General features: G+C 39.1%; 2 protein-coding genes across 2 annotated transcripts; both read left to right on the forward strand.

Moving 5' to 3' along the window:
- Positions 1 to 766: 766 nt before the first annotated feature.
- Positions 767 to 8280, forward strand: TMBIM4 (transmembrane BAX inhibitor motif containing 4). Its single transcript, XM_074901529.1, has 7 exons — positions 767 to 951; positions 2652 to 2760; positions 3574 to 3679; positions 5175 to 5208; positions 6190 to 6307; positions 6813 to 6858; positions 7434 to 8280. Exons 1-7 carry the CDS (start codon positions 855 to 857, stop codon positions 7638 to 7640), a joined length of 717 nt encoding a protein of 238 aa, XP_074757630.1. The 5' UTR covers positions 767 to 854; the 3' UTR covers positions 7641 to 8280.
- Positions 8281 to 8830: 550 nt separating this feature from the next.
- LLPH (LLP homolog, long-term synaptic facilitation factor) lies at positions 8831 to 13128 on the forward strand. Its single transcript, XM_074902930.1, has 3 exons — positions 8831 to 8915; positions 9037 to 9220; positions 12157 to 13128. The coding sequence occupies exons 2-3, from the start codon at positions 9040 to 9042 to the stop codon at positions 12318 to 12320; spliced, it is 345 nt and encodes a 114-aa protein (XP_074759031.1). The 5' UTR covers positions 8831 to 8915; positions 9037 to 9039; the 3' UTR covers positions 12321 to 13128.
- The last annotated feature ends 10982 nt before the right edge of the window (positions 13129 to 24110 follow it).

Raw genomic sequence — 24110 nt, forward strand, 5'->3', positions numbered from 1 at the left:
GATTTATAGAAGCGAAACTTCTCTAGTGGGATATACACTGACAGCCAGTATTAACAGCCAAAGCCTCTTTTGTCAGTTGTTGCTGAACACAGCTACATGTTTGTAGGTGCAGACAGCCCCAACCTGCTGGAGAACTCTTTCCGCGTAACAGCTATAGGTGAATCAAAGGTGAAAACCAGTAAAAGGGCTAATTTTTCAGTCACTGGAACTCCCTTTCCAGACGTTTCAGACCTAAAATAGACACAGGAAATGGTGTTTAAGATAAAACACAGACACAATGCTTCCTCAAGCCATTGTGCATCACAGGCAGGGCGCGCCTGGGCGGGTAAATGTCAGCACACTGAAGAGCTCTTCACAGGAAACCCAGTCCTACCGCACCCCTGCAAATCCCTCATGTACAAGCTGAAGGACACGGGTGTCTCTTCTCTCGCAAGGTCACTCCCCGCTCAGGCACACCGCGCCGAGTCCCAACCCACCGGCCACTCCCGGTACCCGTTAGGCCGCAGCCGTTGGCACCGCCACCCGCGGCGACCGCCGCCGCTCTGCCTCAGCCTTGCCTCGCTCCCGCGGCGGCCTCTGCCCGCCCTGCAGGGACAGCGGGGGGAGGACAGCGGGGAGGGGATGAGGACAGCGGGGCGGGGCCTGGCGGTCCCGGCAGCGCACGGCCCGGCCTGTGCCAGCCTGCTGCTGCTGAGAGCCCCCCCCGCCCACCGCAGCACCCCTGGGAAGGCGGGTAGCTGCGATCGACGAGCTCGGCCGCTCGACAGAGGGCCCTGCTCGGCGGTGCGGAGTGCGACTGTCTCTCCCGGAAGCGGGGCGGTTGTCACCGTTGTTGGGGGGAGGAGGAGGCGGCGATGGCGGCGGCGGAGCAGCTCTATCCGCGGAGCTCCATCGAAGATGACTTCAACTATGGCAGCAACGTGGCCTCGGCCAGCGTCCACATCCGCATGGGTAGGGCCTGGGGATGAGTAAAACCGCCACACACTCCCTCCCCCGAGTCCCCCCCGCCTCAGCCCCCCCCCAGCCCTTGCGGAGCGGCCCCAGCTGCCTCCCCTTGCTGGACGGTCGAAAGGGGTGTCGTACCCCACTGCTCCCAACAAGCTTCTCTCTGTTAACCCCAGCGCCTGGGGCGTTTAGCTGAATTCAGGTTCTGCGCAGTATTTCATCTCTGGGTAAAGTGGGGAGCCAGGGCATTATTTAGTCCAGGCTAAGCGTCAAGGGTAAGGGAAAGATCAGTGACTAGCAAAAGATTTTAGTGTATAGCGGTAGGTCTTTCTATCAGAGGAATTAAACCCTTACAGATTCAGACTTGATTTTCCCCGGAGTGATGCGTTTTGGAGAACAAACATGATACCTGAGATTCATAAATTCTATAATTGGTGCCTATTATTATGGTAGTTTAACCAGGAGACAAGGATTTGTATTTCTTCTGCGAGGTGTTAAAATATTTTCTCTCCCGCTAAAGCGTTTGCATGCTATAAGGTTGTATTAGCCGCTGTGAAATAGTGTTTTGCTATTAATGTGCAGGTCTCAAATGCATTGAATATTTTTGTAGAAGGTGTCTAATCAGTAATCCTCGCTGAAATAGTGTTGGATTCATCTTGGAATAAAAACAGCTGTGTGCTATGAATTTTTTATTAGATATTTCTGATAAACAGGAGATCTCTTCCTATCAAAATACAGTTTTATCTTGTTTGGAAAATAAAGGATGCCATAGGAAATATGAGAGAAGTATACCATTAGCAAGATTGCTGATGCATTTAATAATGTGGGGAGAAGGCAGTGATAGCTAGCAGACGACTTAGAGGTTTGTTAAGTTTATTACAACAAAGTAGGCCTCAGTCCCTCGTGGTTTACAAGTATATTTAACTTCACCTGCTGCAAGCAGGTGGTTCAGCTTCTCATAGTATGTGCTCTTAAACTTGTTTAGGCTGTGCTGTTAAAGATTGAGTTGATTCTTCCTGTAAGCTTATTCTTCCTTTCAAAGCATTTTGCCTAATGCACTTGGTCTCCTTCCATTCAGAACAGAGAATATCTATATGATACATTTGTATGTCCTGAACCACTCTCCACTCTTTGTAATTCTAGAATTATGAAGCCTGTTAGCTTAATTCTGGATTTATTTTTTTTTCCTAGCAGTCTGTAGGTACTCATTCAGTACAATGCAAGTCACAAATGATGATAAACAATATTTAACATGACAGAAGGTCAATCAAAGAGGTGTTACTGTAAAAGTTTTTTCTTTTTAAACTTTTATAGCTGTTTGTCTTCCACAGAACTTCCAAATTAATCTTTCTTCATTTAGGTCCATTAGATATCAGTAACATGATGGAGAAGCTATACGGTTTGTAATTTCTTGGTGAGATTAGGTGTATGTAGTTTATAAAATAGTCTGAAATAAATTAATTACAAATGTTTTTTGTATTTCTTTTGTCATTGTTGTTGTTTAAATAATGAAGTCCAGGAATAAATGTAATTTTGCTGAAATACTGTATTAATTTCTTAAGGAAAAAGGGCTTCCTACCACTTTGCTGTGTGCTTTTTTACTGAATAGCTTCAGATGGTTCCTTATAAAATAGAAAACTTGTATCTGATTTACTGTTGAACTGTGTAACTCAAAAGTGATTTCATTTTTATTTTCCTTATTCTAGCTTTTCTACGGAAAGTCTACAGCATTCTTTCCATTCAAGTTCTTTTGACCACAGTCACATCTGCAATTTTTCTGTACTCTACTGGAGTGCAGGCATTTGTTCATGAAAGGTAAATAGTAAAATGAGATTGAGCTGTTTATTGTGTGTTAAGTATAGTTTATGTAGTTTGCTGCTCTGGATTAGGAGCACTTCAGTATTCCTAATCATTTTTATACCCTGTGTTTTGATTCTGTAATTCTGTAAGAAATCTTCTAACCTGATTAGGAAATAACTGACATTTTTCTCCTTGGTTTATTATTAAAATTTATTTTTTACTATTATCATTAGAGTTTATCTTAATCAATACTTTATGAATAGTGCTTGTTTTAATATTTACGCTATGGAAAGCTATACAATAGCTGCAGAACTTATCAACTATTGATGTTTCTTGTTTTGGTCAAGTATCTACTTTTAAAATCTATTTGGAATGGTGTTGTTTATAGGTACCCGTTCCAAAAAGCTGAATCATTTGGTGCAGTTAGTGCCTGTGTTTGTGGCATTCAGGTGCTTATAAAAAACAGGTCCCTGAACATGGAGTTCTTAATAGGCAAAATATTACATGTACTTTAATACTGTTAGTTTAGTACAGGTGGATTTTCCTCTTCATACAGGTTCATCTCCAGGTGATTGATTCCTGGGCAATCTTTAGCTTCAATATGAAGAAATCATCTTTACCTGTGACTGTGCTATTTTTAACTGATTATCTGTGGTGGTATGGTTTAGAGCAGTTTTATTGTAAAACTTGCCTAACATTTACTTGGATATACAGACCAGTATCTTTATTTAGGTGATCACTTAAAAAGTTGGGTTTATATAAACTGATTTTTAGTCTTCCAGGTATTTTATTTTCATTTTGATTACATTTTTGTATGGAACTTTACAGGCCTGCCTTGCTTTTGATATCTGGGTTTGGATCTTTGGCTATAATTGTGGCACTGACCCTCTATAGACACCAGCATCCTGTTAATTTATACCTGCTTTTTGGCTTTGTAAGTATTTATATAAAAATTCAGTTTTAATAGTCCCTAGAATTTCTTTTATTTTGATGAATTCCTTGAAGCAAACTAGTGGTGGGTAATTTGTTTTTCTTGTATTCCTTGAAAGATACTTTATATGCTTATGAAGGCCTGAGTTACTTTTTGGATATTCTGTCTGCAGGTTGTTCCTAGATAGCCTCTATGTCAGGCTTCTTCCAGCATCTTTTTAGGAAGAGTGTTAGAACTTGGAATCAGATTGAGCAAACTTTTTTTTTTTTAATCCTATGTATGTATATAAATGTATCTATTTGCTCTCATTGTTCTGTTGATGTCAGTGATTTTGCTATGAAACTGCTCAGTAGGAAAGGAGGAGGCATTTCTGTTACCTTATTTGTTTAATGGATGACCTCCAGCACACATCCGAAAGCAACCAGCCATGTGTGTATATTTCTTTAATTGTGACGCTAAATTCTGAGCATGTTTCAAACACTGGCAGGTCAATCAGAGCTGTCCTCAAATTTCAGTTTCCTGACTGTTGCTGCAAATTTGTAGATATGGGCTGTTACTCTTAGATATTTTGGATTATGTAGCAAATCAGTATTCTGGAAAGAAGTTACAGTAGGACAATTAGAATTTGATGCTTTAGGAGTTGCCTAAATTGTATTTGTGATACAACAGGAAGACAGCTTTGCTGTGTAAGTACATAGACTGTTTGAATGGTAACCCAGTTACATGCATCCTGACTTCTGAATTCTTGCAGGAGGGTAAAATGTTTAAAAACTTTCAACAAGTGCAGCTGTAACAAGGAGTGATGTAATAGTTTGGCTAAATGTGATGTGGGAGTTTGTGGTATGACAGTTTAAGTATTACATTGTGTAGGAATAGATGAATTCAATGTGTGTGATAAATTGATTTAAACAGAGTCTGGGTTAAATGTTTTGTATTTCAGACCTCTTCGTTCATGACATAGACTTTTCTCATATTTTGTTGTAATGAAACTTAATTTGAAATTATGCTTTGGAAAAACTCAGAGCCCATACTAGCCTTCAGCCCATACATTAATAAAATGTTTGATTTTTAAGTTAGGTGTTTTAAAACAAGGACAAGTGGGAAAGGAAAGTTGATGCAGACGCTTAGCTGTCTAACAAGGTATTAAGAGTGTATTAATTTTATAGTCCCTTCAGTAGTTTGTAAGGAGTGTGATAAGAATGCTGTGTGCTTTGAGTAGAAAACCTAAATGATTCTATAGCGGCTGTCTCTCATTAATTTTCAGTTTATATTGTATTCTTTTTATGTAACACAACTTCCAGCACAGTAAAACAGTATGATTGCCATTTTCGTGTTGAAAAATAAACATGTTTTCATATACAAAGATTTAACAAGAGAGCTAATGTAACACATGCTGGGATTATGTAGCAGAGTGGGGCTCATTGCATGTGAAGTCTCCGTGTATGTGTTTTGTGGGTGGGTTTTTTATCTTTATAATTTTTGTTTTTATTTTTTGTAGACCTTACTGGAAGCACTGACAGTTGCTATTACAGGTAAATGGTAGCCATCCTATTGTCTGATTCCATAAAGAAACTGGGAAAGGAATCTAACATGTTGTATTAATTGCCATCTTAGATTCCTAAATGTGACTAAAATGATAATATATCTCATTTGAAAATTTTAATGACAGTGATATAAGTTTAGCAAAAACCAGGGAATCAGGGGAGAAAAATGGATTCTGATCCAGAACTGCAACTGTACAAACCTGAAGTGAGTTGTGCCATCTATTCTTTCGGTGCAGCTAGCAATGTTAGTTTCCTATGAGGTAGCTCTCAGCAGAGCTGATCTGCAAGTGAAATATCCTTATCTTCCCCCTCAGTTTCCTCCAAGAGAATTTGAGTTTGGACAGTTCTGTACTTCGTTGTCAGTGTTGACATGGGACAGTGCGCGGACCAGTCATGGTATCACCTCACACTATAGCTTCCAGTATAAGATGAAACCTCTTCTTTGTGGCTTATGATCTGAAAAAAAAAAAAGCCCCTTGTTTGGGGAAAGGAAAGATTAAGGAGAAAGAAGAGATGAAAAAGGTTCCACTTTCTTCTCTTATCTTTCCCCTCCTATCCCCTAATCAAAACTTTGAGGCTTTACAGAGGACTGACTTTTTTTTTTCCCTTGTTTCAGTATAATGAAAAATTCAAGTAGCTTTTTCCTTAAGATCTCACATATCTGTGCTTAAAATACTTCTTATTTTCTTCCTTTTTGTTTATTATTGTGAGTAGGGAAGATTTGTTACTTCCATTTAAGAAGCTACAGCTATAACTGTCAAACTTAGCTAGTGCAAGGATCAGTAAGTCCTGTGATCATGATTTTGAAGTACAAAGACAAGTTCAGACATGATTTACTTTTTTTGTTCAGACTTAAGATTTTTTTTCCCCTGTCTGTGAAATTTTAAACTTCTACTTCCTCAAAAGATAACTTAACAAATACGTAGTGTAGTGTACTTTAAAATGACAGTTTACTTTTTCTGTTTACAGTGAGTTTCTATGATGTGTCCATCGTCCTGCAAGCCTTTATTCTTACTAGTGCTGTATTTCTTGGACTGACTGCATATACCTTGCAGTCAAAGAAAGACTTCAGCAAATTTGGAGCAGGGTATGCTGTTATATTATTGATGAGTTTTTTTAAATAATTTTTTTTGTTGTTAAGATATTTTTTTCTTTTTTGAAGCAAACTTTGCAGATATAATAAAGAATACAGGTCAATAGAACCTGCTTCAAGGGAATGATGAGGCTGTTATTTCTCTTAAATTATTTATGCAGTTCTGCTTTCTTGGTAAGAAGTTCTTTTCTGTGATTATGGTTCTTAAAACCATAGTATTACACTAGAAAACTAATTTACCTGGATTTTTCACTGAGGCAGAAAGCAGCTGCTTCAAATATGTCCTAACTTTACCATTTAAAAAATAACTTTTGACAGTTATATAAAACCAAGTTTTACTGCTGATAAATGAACAGTTGGCATGTAAGAATTATGGATATTTACTTACTGATTATATTGTGAAAAGGTTTTATAAGAAGGGAATAGATTTTTAGTAAAATTTAAAAGAAAATACATTGTTGCTCACAGGTTGGGTTTTGGTGTTTGTTTTTTTTTTCAGCCTCTTTGCTTGTTTGTGGATTTTAATCTTCTCAGGTTTCTTGAGGGTAAGATACCTTGTGTTCAAGGTTAAAAAATATTCTTTAACATAAATCTTTTACTAACTTATAGGATAACAAAGTGGTTTTGCACTGTCCAATATAGCTTACTGAAAGAAAATTCCAAACCAGATGTTGTAGATCATGCTGGTTAGCTTTTAATCTTTCATTTCCAGTTTAGATTTTTGTTGGATGCTGTTCTTGCTAATGTAAAAGTGGTATTTGTATTGATTGACAAAATTTGTCAGTCAAGATCCACTACTTAACTGAGAGAATGGGAGGGAGATTTGGATTTTAATTGTATTTTGTTTTTTGTAATTTTTCTGCTCTGGTTAATATTCTGGAGACCAGAGCTTGCTCCCTCTTAAGTGGAGGCAGTTTTACTCAGTTAAAGAGGTTGTGTGACTGGGGACTGTATGATATATGAACATTAGAGATGTCATCGTAATACTGTATTTATGTGCATCTAATAGTAAAAAGACAGTGTGTATCCTTGTTTTAACTGTGGCATATCATTATACAGGAATTTTAATATTAAAAAAAATTAAATTTACCATTTTTTTGTTTGTTTCATTTGCCTCCAGCTGTTTTTCTACAATGAGACAATAGAGTTGGTGTTTGCTGCTGCAGGAGCTCTTCTGTTCTGTGGATTTATTATTTATGACACTCATTTGCTGATGCACAAATTATCCCCTGAAGAGTACATACTGGCTGCAATCAATCTCTACTTGGACATCATCAATCTGTTCTTACACCTGCTGCGCTTACTGGAGGCATTTAGTAAAAAATAGTCAAAAGCAGTGTGGTTTGACTACAGCGAATATAAAGTTAAGCATTTGGATGATCTGCATACTGTGTGGTTCTGTCTTCTAGAGACTGAATCTTTATGACTTTTTCATTCCATGAATACTGATCTCTCCTTAGGAAAAAAAAAGGCGCTTTTATGTAGCTGAACTTCTTCTCTAGAATATGTATTTTATGTAGTAAACATGACGCTGCCATTTCAGTCTTTTTTTTAATCACTTAATTTGCACTTGACATGATTCACGACTAAAACATTTGCCAACTTCTGATTGCTCCAGAGTAAGCCCCTCTCTGCTATTCTGTAGCTGCTGGAAATGTTTCCTTTGGGATTGTGAGTGTGCGTGCTGCATAAGAGTAGCCTGAGTTTATCATTATGTGATGTTTTACTAAGCTAAATTTTTTTCTAGTTTTTGTGTGGTAGGATGGAATGCTGTTTCTGACAGAGGTACTCTGTTCTTGTTAAGGGTGGTCAGATTATTGTGTAAGCTTGGGAGGGTGTTAGAACAAATAAAGGGAATGTTCTTCTTCTAAGCATTATTTATTGCCTATCTTTCAAGTGGAGATGGATTCTGGCATTTTATCAACTTGTGTATATTAAGGTTAATTGTAAATAAAAATTGGAAAACCTTTGGTCTGTTCTTGCAGCTGAGACGAGAATTTGAGGGCGCTGAGAATGAGCACTGCCAACCCTGGCTGACGGGGGAGTGGCGCCGCGACAGTGGCTGCTTTCCAGGCTGTTGAAATGCTGGAAGGGTGGGCGGGGTAAAAACAATTTTGAAAGGCTTTCCTGCTTCATGTTCAGTGTTGAAGTATTGCTGCTGCTCAGCGGTCCTGTCAGCGCGAGGTTAGCTAAGAGGCGGGGCGGTACTTGGGAAACGTCCCCCACAAGCAGCGACAGTGTCTGCTTTCCGTGCTGGGACTTGTCTGGGGCTATCGAAACCCTACTGCGAATTGTTTTGAGCAGCTGTGATGATTTCGCTCTTCCGTCTTAGGGTTTCATTAAGAAACGTGTGGCAGTAGCTAGGAATAAAACTTCTTTTCCTAGTACGGAACGTGTTTATCCATCCATCCCCGACGCCCTCTCCGCGCGGCGGTGGCTGCCCATCGTTGCTCGCCTTCCTCCCGCCGGTGGCGGCGGAACCGGCGGGGAGGGAGGGGCTCGCGGGGGGGCGGGGCCTGGCGGGTCAGCCCGCCCCGCGCATGCGCGGGCAGCCAGAGCCGGCTGGCGCGCGGGGGCACGGCGGCGCTCGCGCGGGGCTGGGGTGAGCGGGGGGAGGGGCGCTCCCGGGCCTGCGCGCTGCCCGGCCGAGCTAATGGCGCCTTAACCGCGCTTCTGCCCGGCGCTTGCTTCGCCCTCACTGTGTCCCTCTTCCCTCCCCCCAGGAGATGGCGAAGAGCCTGAGGAGCAAATGGAGGAGGAAGATGCGGGCGGAGAAGAGGAAGAAGAACGCGCCCAAGGAGCTGGAGAGGCTGAAAAAGATCCTGGGAACCAACGCGGATGTCGTCATGGAGGAGGTCAAGGAGGTGGCGACCGTGCTGCCCCCCAAGAAGGTCCTCGAGCAGGGGGGTGAGTTGGGCTCTCGCTGGGCGGCGCTGGAGCTACGGGGAGGGCCCGGCTGGCGAACCAGACCAGGCCCCGCGGGAGGCCGAGGTGCCGCGTCGGCTCTCGCGGGCCCTAGGTTGCCCAAGACCTGCCTTCTGATCGCCCGGCCACCTTCTCCTGTCCCTCGTCACGCTTATAGCGTGTTTTACACTCTTCCAGTTTCTTCTGTTGCAGTCACCCACGTGCAGGGACGACTTGGGGTATTCCTCTGGCTTTCACTGTCGTGATCAGATTTAGGATTATTCTAGGTCAAGAATAGTGAGTTGGAAAACCAAATCTTTATGTTTTAAAGCCCAAAGATGTTATTAAATCACTGAATCTGGTCATCTCGCAACATTAACGATCTGTATTGCATCTGTTCACTTGTGGAACAAGCTTATTAGCTTCTGATTTAAAGTATGTAGTGTCTCATAGATTGACATCTCTTTGTGAAGACAGATGAGTGAGGATTCACAGCTTGATATTTGCGGTTAAACTGGAGATAGGATATATTTTCCCTTCTAGTGTAAGTGGGACACTAAATATATAGTAAAAGTTGGTCCTAAATCTGAAGTAATTTTTTCAGAGATTTTTGTCATTAATAGAATGATTGGTTTTTTCCCCTCTTTACTGTCTCAAGCTAGGGGTAGTAAGGACCCTAGTTTTGTATGCTAATTAATGCCACATTGCACATGGCATGGGAGTAGGTGGGCATTAGGTGAGTACAGATAACGCCGCAGTCTTCCTGTCTGTTGCTTGAATAGGATGTAATCTGCATAGGAAATAAGCCAGGAAGTGGAAACAAAGGGTTTAAATAGCTACATATTGGACAGGAGTCAGAAAGACACCTTTTCTCCAAAACTCCAGTCCAAACTAAATCATCATCCTTTTTTCTTCTCCAATTTATGCCACTTCAGCTGATTTAAGCTTTTTATGTGGCATGCAGAAGTCTTTTGAGACACCGCAGTGGGGATATAGAATAATGCTAGTAATCACTGTCAGTCACACAGCCAGTTCTGTCAGTATTTCAGAAATTAGGAAAAAGAGGAAAGTGTTGTGAGGAGGAATAGCAGAACCTGTAAACTATATTGAAAATGGAAATAGAATGCTATATAAAAATACTTTCCCAATTAAGGGTAGCTTAGAGCATAATTTGTAATCTTGTCCATGGTTCTGATTTGTCCCATAAACCAGGTGTAAAAGTTCTTTATGGGATTGTTAGGATTGAATTTCCAAAATGTTTTAGGGCATTGTTGGCCTACTGATACTGAAGCTGGAGGAAACATCATTGTCTTAAACCTAGTTTCTGAAGCAAATGCCTTGCTAGCTGTCATTCCTACACCCCCTTCCAACTGCTGGCAACTTTTCTACAAGTGGCCAGTTTCACTCAGCCTTTGTAGAGAGACAGCATCCTCAGAAATACTTGTGTGTATATATATTTATTTCATGAAACAGCTACAAGTTTTGTGAAAATGATGGTGTTGTCTTTGAGAGGACTCTTCAGCACTAACTGTGGACACAAGGGAGTTCACATTGCAAAATGTTATAAGGGACTGAAGTAGCTGAAGTTTTCATCTAGACTAGCACTTTCCATAGATAGGTGAATGATTTTCCAGCCTAGGAAGGTATATAGATGTGTTAGGGATATTTTCCTGTGGTACTTTAAGGTATTTTTCACAGCACATTGAGAAATATTTTTTTTCCCAGTTTTTGTTGTGAGAAAAAAAAAAAAAAAGAAATAGGAAGGTCTGGCTAACCTTTGGTCAAAAATGGTTTGTAGCTGTTTTTGAAACTTTGTAGGCATGTGTATTGTATTTCAAGGTAATCATATCCATTGAGTCTGCTTCAACTACCTACTTGTATAGCTTTTTTTTCTTGGTCCTTTTCTCTTTGTCTTTAACTCCTTTAATGCTTTCTTTAAACCCTTTAAGGTTTTCTTTATGTCCTTTGACCGCTTCTGTTCAGTAGGTTTCTTCCTTTTACTGATTCCTACAGCATCCTTGACATTCCAAAGTATGATGGAAACGCTGTGCTATGTGAACAGCTGATATTTTTTGTCTAGGAGTATTTCTTTAGTTAATATGGCAGCTGACATTTATTGTGGATGTGCTTTTTCTGCAGTCAAAATTCATGTAACAGATTAACCTCAGTCATATGATAGGACAGGAATCGGAGAAGAATCTTACGTAGAATTGGTTTTCTTGAGGTACCGATTTTTTATTTTCCTTGAGGTGTTCCCCTTGTAGCCTTGTTGTCTCAGCGAGACATGACATTCATGTGGTGTTAGCTAGTGGGAATGCTGTTCTTGGGAGTGACTGTGTCACAGGTAGTCTTCCTGATCGTAGAGATTAGTCTTCTATTTCTGTCTTTAAATATATTAGACTTGACCTCGTGCTCACTTTTTGAGGCAATTGTAGCATCACTGGCTCATGCTTCGTACTGTCATTGTATTTCAGCTTTTCTCTTTGTTCTTCTCCTTACTTTCTTCATCTTCCACTCAAATGAGTGTAGTTTTTTAGAACAGATCTTAAATGTTACATCATAAAAAGTGTTTAATTGTGCATATGTTTCAGTAAGCCTATGGCTTCCTGTATGGTTGCAGCATTTGGTGGAGACCACACACAATGTTTTTAGACACAGTATTGGAACAGGTGGCAGTCTAAAGAATAAGGTGCTTTGCTGAGAGATGGGCCTTTAGGGAAAATTCTGAATATTTACCATCAGCTGTTGAACTTCCTGGGTTGCAGTTGTATTGGTTTGGAAAGAGCTTTCAGTGTATAAAGCCTTTAGCTCTCTACATAGAAATACTGTTGTGTGTAGGGATATTTTTGCATAATTTTTGTGAATCTAGTAATAAAATAGCTTCTATGAAGCTAATTCATGTATTTTGCTCACTATATGTAAATACCTTTCTTTTTCAGATGACTGCAAAATGGACATAGATAATAAACGAAACAAGAAAACGCTTCTGGACCAGCATGGACAGTACCCAATATGGATGAATTCCAGGCAGAGAAAGAAGCTGAAGGCACAGCGTGTTAAAGGGAAAAAAAAATCAAAACTAGCCAAAGGCCTAGCCTGGTAAAGTCAATTTTGTAAGATCATGAGTTTTTTACTTGCAAAATAAATATCCTAAATAAGTACATGATATTTTTGTGCTTGGCCACAGAGTATAATTAGTATACTAGTTAGTATACATGTAACACTGACTGTTACATGAAGTTTTGAAGAGACCGTTAGGCCAGCAAATGATGAAAGCAGTATCAATTGGGTGTCTGCCAAACTTGAAAAAAAAAAACCAAAACCAAAAAGCATGCTGAGTGCCTTTGAATAGACTAAGCTTCTGTGGCTACCTGTTTTCTTGAGGGGGGCAGGGTCTTCATCTTTTATATTGTGAACGCTGAAAATGCTAAAAGGAATCCTAGAAGTAATTAAACTAAATGGTTTTTGTACTGTGGTCTTTGTCAGTGTAACTTGTCTTTTAGTAAATTTAAACAAAGGATTCTGTAAACTCGCCATATCCTTTAAATTATTCTGTAAAATTACTTTTGTTGCACTGTTTTGTGTTGCTTTTAATATATGGTAATTAACAAAAATGGGCTTTTAACATGTAACTTAAAAGAGATTATACACTGAAATCAACACCAAGGCTTCATGAAACTTCTGTAAGTAAAAAGACAGTGTCAGTCTGACTAATTCGCAAAGAGAAGGTTGTTGGAACAAAGAAGTATTTCACTGCTGTCTATAACTAAAACATTGTAGGAACTAAATAACTGGAAGGAAAACATTCTTTTGTTATTAATATGAGAGAATGCAAACACACAGATTGGAAATAACATTGTTTTATTTAGGATTTTCCAAGTTTTAGTAAAGTAAATGAGGATTTACTTTTCTGTGTGTATTTTCAGTGGCCTTTTATTCCTTTTAAAATGGTACTCATCTAGCATGCTTTACAGTGTGGGCATAGGATAAAATATTGCATGATTGTGTAACAGATGCCATTTATGTGTGATTAGCTACAGTTGTTTGCATATTACTCAGCAATAACATGTGATGACAGATGCAAGAACTAGTTGCCCTGAAAGCTTGTGCTTTTAAAATGTCTCTCATTTCAAGGATGGAAATAATTATAGTACCAGTCCTGCAGTGTGTTGCCAGCTGAAGTACCATTCATCAGTACAGAGCATAACTTTCATCCAGCTTCATCCAAGATAGGATCCACGTTCTGTAATTGCCCACAAATCGTGATACGTCTTTTGTGATAATTTGGGCATAGGAAATAGGATTTATTCTTTTTAAAGTAATTATACTAGCTTATACTGTGCTAAAATCCACTAAGAAGAACTCAACCTGATAGAAAATTTTGGAATTTTTATTGTTAGGGGAAAAATATTTTGTTGCTCAGGTAAAGAACTACAAAGTTATTGGAGGAAATACCAGTGCATCTTCTGTTTTCATATACATTGACAATTAATGAGACTTGGCAAGATGTGTAGATCAAAGTTAACCAAATTATATGCCGTTAATAACTTTGTACTTTAAAATCATTCACGTTAAGTTGATAATATCCTCACTAAAAATAGATTGTTTTATTAAATGGGTCTAGATTTCAGTATTGAGTATGATAGCGTTTAGATTAGTACTACCTTAAAATTGATTAATAGGGAGGAAAGTGTTCTTTAAGGTTCATAATTGTGTTTATCCAGAAATGGAATGGAATGGACAGTCAGTATTTCTTTACTTTTTAGTGACATAGGCTGTATTTTGCTTAATGTGTGCTTTGGAGAGTTGTGGAGGGGAGCTTCTTAGGCTTAAGTGCTAACAATCTGGGTTTTTTCTGTAGAGTAAGCACAGTGCTATTTTTGACGTGCTTGTTTGTAAATCAGATTACTTTTGAGCAGCTGCTGGTGGGAAAGCAGGCTGCTTTTCCTGAGTGGAGATAATCAGACTGGCAGCATACTCCCCATTTAAATGTACGGCTTCAGAATCAGTTAATTTCATTCTTCAGGTGCGCAGCCATACTCTCTGTCCCAATTTAATCAATTAAGGCTGCCACCGCTGTACTTGCATTACCCTCTCCTCTCTCTGGAATTGTTCCAGTTCTGCCTCTGCTTCTTCCTCTAGAACAAAAAATGATCTGCACAACTGAATACTCTTTATTTCTCCTTTTATGACCCAGCCCAGAGCTTTGTTGCACAAATTTATTGGTGTTCTGCTTTTGAGACCAGATTAAGGATTTGACTCTCAAATGAGAGATGGCAGATGCTGCACTGATCTTTTGTTTAGCAGTTCCTACAGCTGAAACAATACTGGCTGTGTGAGGTGTTTCCTTCATGGTGTCCAGGATGAAGTCAAACAGGTTCACTTAAACTACAGATATTTTAAGACATCCTGTTTGATTTTTTGAACTGAAACAGAGGATAAGAAAGGAATGAACCCTTGCCTTTGCTGGAAGGTAGGTCTTAGTCTAGTACCAATGTACTGTGTACAACATCACAGCTCACTCAGGTGAAGCAGAGCTCTCTCTGCGCCGGGAAGGATTTTGAGAGCCCTGCTGGGTGGGATCTATAATCCAGGCTGAAGGCTCGCTTGTAGACAGACAGCAGGAACCTGGCTAAATGTGCAGCATGGTTATAACCTCAGAGGCTGAGTCACAGATGCCGCAGGAAAATTCTGCCTTCTAGGGTTTGAGCATATACTATGTATGGATATGGTAATTTTGTATTTGAAATTTACTTTAGATCTGCTTTGAGCAGCTATATTTTTTGAATGTGACTACCAAATTTTTAGTTGTCATTGAATATTTGATTTGCATTGTTGAATCTGAAACATTCTGTTTGATCACTTCATGAAAAAAAACATTTGTACTTCTTCACAGTAGAAAATTAACTTAAACATACTAGGTTTTGGCTGAAATACATGTTTTAAAAGTCCTTAGGGATTTTCAGAGAAGTTATCTGCCTCTAAACAGCATTCTAATGATATCATAATTCATTGATCTTTATCTCAAAAAATTTTTTAGGTTGTGATTGAGTTGATTAAGAAAATTGATGGAAGTCTAAAAGTGTATAACTGAAATGGCGCTGTCAGTTCAGTTTTCTGCTGTGTAACTGTGCTATTATGAAACTATTTTGTTGAAACTTCCTACCACTGGAACTCTGTCACCTACCTGCAAAGTGCTGTGGTAGCTGAATTTCATGGATCTACAAAAGGTGTGGGAAATAACATAGGCAGTTTTGAACTACAAGCATAAATGCCAGAGCTGAAAGAATTAAATACTGTCATTTTATTGAAATGTTTCTGTACTATAAAATGTGTGTCTGTGTATACAGTATAAAAACTGCATCAGCAAATTGCTAAATGTCCTACAGATTGTTGACAGTTTCCTGAGAAGACAACGTCTGCCCTTTTTGACACAGTATGCAAGACTTTGTTTAAAGTGAGTTATTTCAGATGCCTCAAATAACTGGTGGTGGTGGTGGTGCAGTTCCTGGGCCTTTCTGGTAACTTGTTGGTGCCCTGGGGCACCTGCTTTTCTGCACTGTGTAGTCAGGTGGGTTGGGAGACTAACCTAGCTGAGATATGCTGGAAATATTCCTACTTGCCCCCTATTTTTTCAGCTGAATTGGTTTACAGCCTTTCTGTACAAAAAGCACTGTCAGTAGGAGGCAATCCAAGACTGGGAACAAATAGCTGGCGAAGGCAGGGCTGTGTGAGACAGACCTTTTGCTTCAGCACTGATCTCGTGCCACCATTTCCCTGTGACATTAGCGGCTCAATGCAGTCACTTTGCAGTGCAGTGTTTTGAAGATGGGGAGAGGTTCTGAAGATTAAGTCAAGCAAATGCATTGAATAGTGGTTTTGAAAGTTATTCAGTGGAGAGTGTAGCGTTAGAATAATTGAGGTCAGTGTTCTTTATCTTATAGTCCCTGTTATGTTTTGCTAAAACGCTCAGACAGCTTAGGCTCCACTGGTGCATATAGTCAGCTGCAAGCCTGTACAGATTCTTTCAGTTTGCTTTACCTTTGGCTTTACCTGCAGCTGTCACTGTGGTTTTAGACTAAATCTGGTTTGGGGAAGCCTAATACTGGATAGCCACATCCAGAAGATGCAAGGTGCTCCTCTGATACATGGTCATAAATATTGTTTGGTTTTTAAAAAACAAAAGTAGCCCTCCTTTATCTATACAAAGGCTTTATACTGTATGTCTTTGTACTCTGCTAGCTTTTCCTCCTGCAGCCTGAAGAGTTGCATGGTTCTAGCGAATTTGATGGAAGCTGGCTGTCTGATCTGTATCAGGTTTGTAGTGTGAATTTGTCTGGTGTTAGAGATTATAGGACTACAGCCTTAGCACTGCATAAATGTGGGAGTGCAGAGCAATCTATTCCTCTGAGTGGCATGGTCTTAATTGAGTTATGGCAGTTGTGGGTATGATTAGAGTTTGAAGCCATAGCTGTGAATTGCTCTTTTTCAGGCCAGGGTTTTGCCATCATTTTTAACTTACCTAAGGGTGAGGTTTCAGAGGAGGATTGAGCCATCTGATCGCTCACTGCTGCAGAAAGAGGCTCTTCAACTTTTGCCCATCCCTTCTCCAGCTGCACTGCCCAATTCATGATTTCCTACTTCAGGAGAAATATACATTGGGGTTTTTAATTCTTTTTTTCTGAGCTAAAAGTGAGAGAGAACCACAACTTTCTTCAGTTTGATAAAACACTGCACAGTTCTGACAAGCTCCATGCTCCCCCTGTGCTCTTATTCTTCCCACACTACTACAGTGTTCTGATTTCAACTTTCCCGTATCAATAGCAACAGTAGTCAAAGGGAAAGAGAAGGCAGAATAGGAAGAGGATGATTTTTGCGTTGCCCCCTCTCCCTCTTCCTAATAACTTTAATACCACTGTCACAGGTCTCTGATTTATCTGGTACACATACAAAAGGTCTCAAATGTTAGAAACAGGACATGGTATGGCCACAGAGGGTTGTGTATCAAGGGTCCTACACAAGGTAGCATGAGGTCTGCTTTATGAAGGGCTTGTATACTGAGAGCAAACAAGCAGTGACTTGTTTTCTTCCAATTTCAGTCTAATCAACTGTTCAGGAGACAATAAAGGTTATGAGATTCTGGTTTGGTAAACTACTGCTTAGCATCTTTTCTCCCTAGTTGCACTTAATTTTTTTTGCAAGGCTTCTAAAGTCTGGGTGTAGATTTTATAGCATTTTTAAACTTTGCTTTTAACCAGAATTTGGGTTTGTGGACAGTATTTTGGAACACAAAGGCACATTTTTTGTCTCCAGTACTGCTCATCCAACTCAGTCCAGCTGATCCATTCATACCTGTTGCCGTTATGTAAAACAGGTACCACGTCTCCTTTTTGAAAGCTGACAAATTCATAATGTATAGGTGCAATAGCTATTCCATGCTACAGCTTGCTACCTTGAGTCTTTACATTACTTCGTCAACAGACATTCTGTAAACTTGGCTTTGACAGATTCTAACATCTGTGAATGCAAGAAGAACTTTTTAGATGTGTTGATTCTACTTCCTGGCCTGGCACTATAAGCCTTACAGTTACTTTCTGTCCGTTTTGCTTCCGCAAAATGTGACAGAACTTAGTACAGAGCAGATCAGAGCAGAGACAGAATTTGTCTCAAGTGAATACAAAAGATTTCTGTGAAGGATGAGAAGGACGGCTGTGTTTCAACAGCTTCTTTCTCACAGTCTCAGGATTAGATCATGACCACTACTGCTACTGAATATCCTCACTCCAAATGCAAAATTCAAGTTAGTTCACTTAATATAAAGAATATGTGCAAAAATATACTTTAAACTTATTCTGAGAATTAAGAAAGGTATGATACATTGCTTTTTTCTGAACTACTTGCACCCCCTGAAAGGTGGTACTGTCAGAGGATACAACGGAAGAAGCCAGAGACCAGAGTGCAGCAGGTTATGTGGGAAGCTGATGGTGGAGATGCAGACTGACCTGTCTGAACCCCAGTCTGGTGCCCTCAGACACTTTGATTATTTTTTCTCTCCTTAATATTCTTAAGGCTGTCTGAGTTCTTATGAAAATGACACAGCCATGATTATTCTAGAGCAACTGCAGCCAAAGTGTGGTCCATATACTTGCCTGGACTGCTCATCGTAGCCTTGGCTTTTGCTGTGTGGAAGAGCAAAAAATTTTAATTCCCCAAGTGTAAGATCATCCATGGGAAAGACTACAGGTTGGTCTGCTGATACAATAACTTGAGGAACCATTGCTCCAATATACAATATGGTGTATTTATATAGAGACACCTACATTTTTATGCATCCTTTTTAAAGAGGTAACTGAGTGCATGTCAAGCACTACATCTTCTCTTTTGAGGAATAAAATTGCATGTGGATTTCTTGTTATTTTGCTTGCTGTTTAAAATGAATGCTAACCTGCGAAGCCCTCTTAAGTGTCCACTATTTTAGAAAGATTCTTACAAAACTTAAAAAAAGATAATTTATGGTTCTGTTTCTTTAGCCAGTCAGTAAGATGCTAACAGCCAATGCATGTCCTTAACACATGCTATCAAAGCTTATCTCCAGAATTTCATCCCCTGATAATTGCAGACATTGGCATTTCAGGAGTCTTTTTTTTTTTTTTTTTTTTCTTTTCTCCTTTCCTATGGAAAAGTAGCTTTTTGTCTTAACTCCTTAACCAGCTCCTGACAGATACTCCCAACAGTGGGAACTGAATCTGTGCTTCCATGTCTGGTGATTGCCCTGTAACAGTGATGGGAGTGGAGGAAGCAAGAAGTATATGCCAGGCAATGTATGCCCTGGTTGCTACCTCAGCATTTCACTGACCATAACAGCGTCATCCAAATTCACCAATATTGAGAGAGATAACATTATCTGTGGTAGCAGTCACTGGCATCACCTCCTAAAAGCGATTCAAATTCAACAGTGACACGGATGAAATTAGTTAGTGGCTTCAGCCCTTTTCCCCCTAAACGTATTGCTGGCATCACCCAGCGGACCACCTCTGGATATTTAGGGAAAGGCGCTGTGACGAATGAGCCTCCGTGCAGGGAGCAATCCGACCAGGAGCCTGCTCTGCCCGCCCCGTCCCCGTGCTGTGGGCCGGGAGCCTTCCCGCGCCCCGGCGTTTGCCTCGGAAGCCGCTGCCCGGTAGGTGGCACCGACGCCGGCGGGAGCACTGAGGGCCCGGCCCGGCCCTGAGGGCAGCAGGAGGGAGCCGGACCAGCCTTTGAACGGGACTCCAGCCGAAGGGCCGTGCGAGACATCACGTCTCTAACACCCTGTACGTTTATTTTTTTCGGTTAAGAAATAGCATTGGTTTCCAACTGGGGCATGTATTAATTGCAGGAAAACGCTTAACGCTGTGTATGTTGCAGAATACTGCTATATTCTGCAGTAGTCTGTGGGGCTTTGCTGTGGGTATCCCTAGTGCTCTTAGGTTCACCCTGTTCCTAACTGCCTGAAAAACTGCTAAAATTATTGTCAGATATTTTGTCCCAAGAAGGAGTGACATTTAAATGTATAAAACCACTTCATATTTTTACTGATTTCAGTTATTCTCTACAATTATACTAAAACTGCTCCTTGGTGTGAATGCTTCCCCAATCTATTTTTTTTTTTTTTTACACTTAAACATGTAATTTTTCCAGAAATGGAGACAAAGTGACACATGACTACTGATATACAGTGTTTTGTTTTTAAAAGGAAGGTTCTTGAAAAGCCTCTTATCAATCAACTGAAATGTTTTAATGAAAATTTCAGAAACTCGGTGAAAAGAGAGTTGTTATATATGTGCTTGGTTTATTTGGATTTTAAAATCTCCATGTGGTGATTTCAGCTAAGGTCCTGTGTCAGGGAAACCCAGAAGTGAAGTTGACCAGAGACAAGTTAAAATGCCTGTGTTGTTTTCATTGTCCAAATGTAATGATGTGCAATAATTTAAACCAGCAGTTTCACATGGTTAAAAATGAATTGAATTTTAAAAAATTCTAAAAGTAACCTCAGAAACACCAAAAAGGATAACAGTTTGTGTTAGGTTAGCATTAGTTTTGAAACTACAAAAACTGTTTTCTATGCATTCACCAAAAAAAGTTTTTAATTTTAGGAATGCATAGAAAAAAATTTTGTTCTCCTACCAACAAACAGTGTTACAACAAAGGCATCCTTTCCTGCAACTGTCACTGAAGCTGAGAAAAATAAAATAATCTTATGTATGTCAGGATTAAGATACAGGCAAGATAATATAAAATTAGAAAAAGCATTTTAAAAGTACAAGATTTACTCTGTAATAAAGACACAGAAAAAATGTTTATCTAAACAGTCATTTAAAAAACAAATATGCAGTGATGCAGTTGAACAAATTTATGGAATAATATTTAAAACTGAAAAATTTTTTAAATTATAAGAAAATAAATGTTGCTTAACTTGGAGAAATAGATTCCCACTTGAAAAAATGTAAGTTAGATATAAATTTATTTTACATAAATATATGCAAATAAACCACATTTAGGTGGTATCTAAACTTGCCAATTTTAGTGGATGGGAATTTTGCTATTGCTGTGCCTGTAAACAAAGATTAAAGGTTAAAAAATAATAGAGACGCTGAAGTTCCAGCTTTCTTTAAAGAGCAAGAAATGAAAATAAAATGTGCAAAAAAGTTTTTGCAAGACTTTTTCAAAGGTAAATTAATATTTGAAAGACATTTGAAAAGGTTTTTTTAAAAATTATTATTATTATATTCTCTTTCATTCCCAATCTCTACATTTTAAGATCTTGTTTCTTTTAAAAACCTCACTAACACAAAAATGTAAATTAATGAATGCAGCTTCTGGTCCACCCTGATATCTTTAGAGATTGTTTCATGAGAAACAGAGGACCCATAGCTTTCATTCACTTCTAGATGTAATGTGAATTTGCTGTGGTAGGAAATGAAATAATTTCCAAAATGATCTTTTCCAAGTATCTTTTTGTGTTAAACAGAGTTTGGATTCAGTGGCTCCTAATGAATTTGGATATGTTAACAGTGACTGGATCATATCCAAATATGACTTGATGGGAAAGCCATTAGTTTTCTTCCCTGAGGTTACCCTGGGATCCCATCTGGTGATTGCTAATAAATGTGGATATGTTCTGGAAAAAAAGAGCTTGTACTGGATTCTAGTATGAATTACTGGGAGTGCAGTTTCTTGAAGTTTTGTTCATGTACTTCAGGGAAGTTGGGTTTGGAGTACCCTGAAATTACAAAAGAAACATGTTGCTCACATGACGTAAGCCTTCAGTTAATTTTTTTTTTTGTTCTGTAGCAATTGTTTTTACAACAAACAATTGTGTTTGAGATCAGCAGAAATGTATCATGATGTAAAAATGCTTGGAAAAAATCAAAACCAAAACCAGTCATTAAAAGCCACTTTATGTTTGATTGTAGCTACCACGTGCTTACTCTAAAATAACAACTTTGCCTGTGCCTGAGCAACTTTCCTCCTTAGTGGGATGAAATCTAAATCCCATTCATCTTTTCTCTGAACCACCCAGAGCACTTAGGCAAGCTGTTTCATTTTTATATGCAGTGTTAGAGAGAAAAATCTTGATGAACAGAAACATACGTTTGTCTCAACAAAGAGGAAATGCTCATCTATTTTCAAAATCCTATTAATTCTTGGAAGATACAGCAGTACATTTAAAAAAATAAGGCTAATGATTGTATGCAATGTGTTATTTGTGAACACTACAACTATTAATTACATGAAGGGAATGATTACATTTATTTTGTAAAGAAAAAATTCTATTGTTCAGGTGTTTGGTGTTTGTTTTTTTTTTTTTTCTTGACAAACGAATTATTAGCCAGGGCAAATTGACTCTGGCTGTGATCAAAGGAGCAATTCATCTCATCCTGCAAGTCCTGCAGCGTAACAACTATCTGTTGTTGCAGAATGTGCAGGTTGTCTTTAGCTGCCTACCCCATGCAGGCATGAAAAAAAAGGAGTGAGGGAAAGCCTGTAAAGCCCAAAATAAAACTGTGGATTCTTCTGGTTCTTGTCAGGTTCAGTTACAGTGGGACAGAAACAGCAGTAAATTCACTGAGGCTCTATCAGGTCAAAATAGCTCCATTGTAAATATCATTCATATAAACCATGTGGGTGAGAGAGAAACTGTCAGAAGAAGGGAAGAGAAAATAGGTCTTCTCCACTGCAATAAATTGTATTGAGTTTTTATAGATTATAACACAGAAAATTAAAACCTAACATATGTATGCCTGTACACGTGTGAATGCATGTATGTGTGCATAGTATTAACTTAAACATTCAAATGTTATAAATCCAAATATTTTACTTTAATAAAATACAGATATTTCAATGACTGTAGATAAAATTATAGTGTGGTATAAATCTAGAACAAGAGCTTTGAAGAAGTGTTTTGCATTTTCCTTGGAAGTTGACTCAGTGGCTTGAAGTGTTTCTGATAGGATGAATAGTCCCACTTAGCTTTGCAACTGGTGAGTAGCTCAGAGGGTTGTGATCATTAAAGGTGATGGGAAGGTAATGACCAAAGCCCTTGTTTACCTACACTGTTGACAGAAGAACATCGTTTCCTATGTTTCCCTGATGTAATTGAAATTATCAGTAAGAATCTTAATGACATACAATTTTTCCAAGTTATCTGTGCTTGATGGTGGTGTGTTTGGGTTTTTTAGGTTTTGAGATGCCTTGACACTATTATTGGAGTACAATTAACAATTAATTTACATGAAATAACTAGAAGTTGCCAGATGATAATGCACTCCCCCTCCTTTCCAATCTCAGCTAGATCTAGAGCAGTGTCCTAGCTACCAGAGTTTATTAACTAGTGAGAGGTTAATATATATATATACATTGGTTCAGTAAAGCAGAAATGAGAGAGAACACACTAGCAAAACCATTAACATTGCAATGACTACAGCTGTACAGTAAGAGAATAGGAATACATTAAAATTATGGGAGTGCACCAAAGCTTTTAACAAGGGAATTAGCTTTGTTACAGAAGTTCATGAGAAGTGAAGCTGTGTACAGGTTACATGTCATCTACCAAAATGAGTAAATCTGTTTTCTTCTTAAAAATTGTCATACTTTTGGGCACACCGCTAACTTTGAGATTTGTTTAAAAAAAAAAAAAATCGAGTTTTTTTCTTGCCACTGCCTCTTGATTTCTTGCCCAGGGGAACCGAGGTCATTGAGTTCTACTGTCAATGTCATGCATTTACTGTTTTAGGTCCCAAGTCAACTAAACACAGAGATACTTGCTTAACTTCAAAGGGGTAAACCATGAGATTTGAGATAAGATTGGTACTTATCTGCTCAAGGTATATTGCTCACTGCCTTACAGGTCAGTCCTTAATGACCACAGGGAGTAAAGCCAGAGCCAAAGAAAAATTAGGTTCAGTGGAAACACAGAGGAGGAAATATACAGAAATGGGAACCCTTACTTCAAAACTGTGAAGCAAAAATACCCACTAGCTGCCCCAAAGCTTCCTCTATTCTTCTCTGATGGGTTCTCATGTGCCTAGTGTCTCTGGATCTTGTCCAAAACCACTGCAGACTGATAGCACATCCTTAAGCACAGCTGGGAAATCAGAGCAACATTCATTTGCTCTGAGGAAATAAGGAACAGATCAAGGCAATATTTAATCTAATTTCTGTTGACTACTTCTGCATCTACTAAAGTGTTGTCCTCTGCCCACTTCTGTCCACTAACTACAGTGAAACCCTCAGGTGAGTTACTTAGATTAGACCTTTAGCATAGGGATGCCCAGTCTCCTCTCAAGTTTCCTTCCACACTTCGTTCCCAACCAGTAGAGCCCACAACCTGGTAGCTGAGGCCACAGGGCAA

Source organism: Athene noctua, chromosome 3 (assembly GCF_965140245.1).
Source record: "Athene noctua chromosome 3, bAthNoc1.hap1.1, whole genome shotgun sequence".
In the NCBI taxonomy this organism is placed as follows: Eukaryota; Metazoa; Chordata; class Aves; order Strigiformes; family Strigidae; genus Athene; species Athene noctua.

Excerpts from the sequence above, each read along its gene's own strand:
- TMBIM4 (XM_074901529.1), top strand. The coding sequence starts at position 855 with ATGGCGGCGGCGGAGCAGCTCTATCCGCGGAGCTCCATCGAAGATGAC. Across the intron at positions 2,761-3,573 it reads CAGGCATTTGTTCATGAAAG|GCCTGCCTTGCTTTTGATAT; the intron begins GTAAATAGTAAA and ends GGAACTTTACAG. Across the intron at positions 6,859-7,433 it reads TCTTCTCAGGTTTCTTGAGG|CTGTTTTTCTACAATGAGAC; the intron begins GTAAGATACCTT and ends ATTTGCCTCCAG.
- LLPH (XM_074902930.1), top strand. The coding sequence starts at position 9,040 with ATGGCGAAGAGCCTGAGGAGCAAATGGAGGAGGAAGATGCGGGCGGAG. Across the intron at positions 9,221-12,156 it reads GAAGGTCCTCGAGCAGGGGG|ATGACTGCAAAATGGACATA; the intron begins GTGAGTTGGGCT and ends TTTCTTTTTCAG.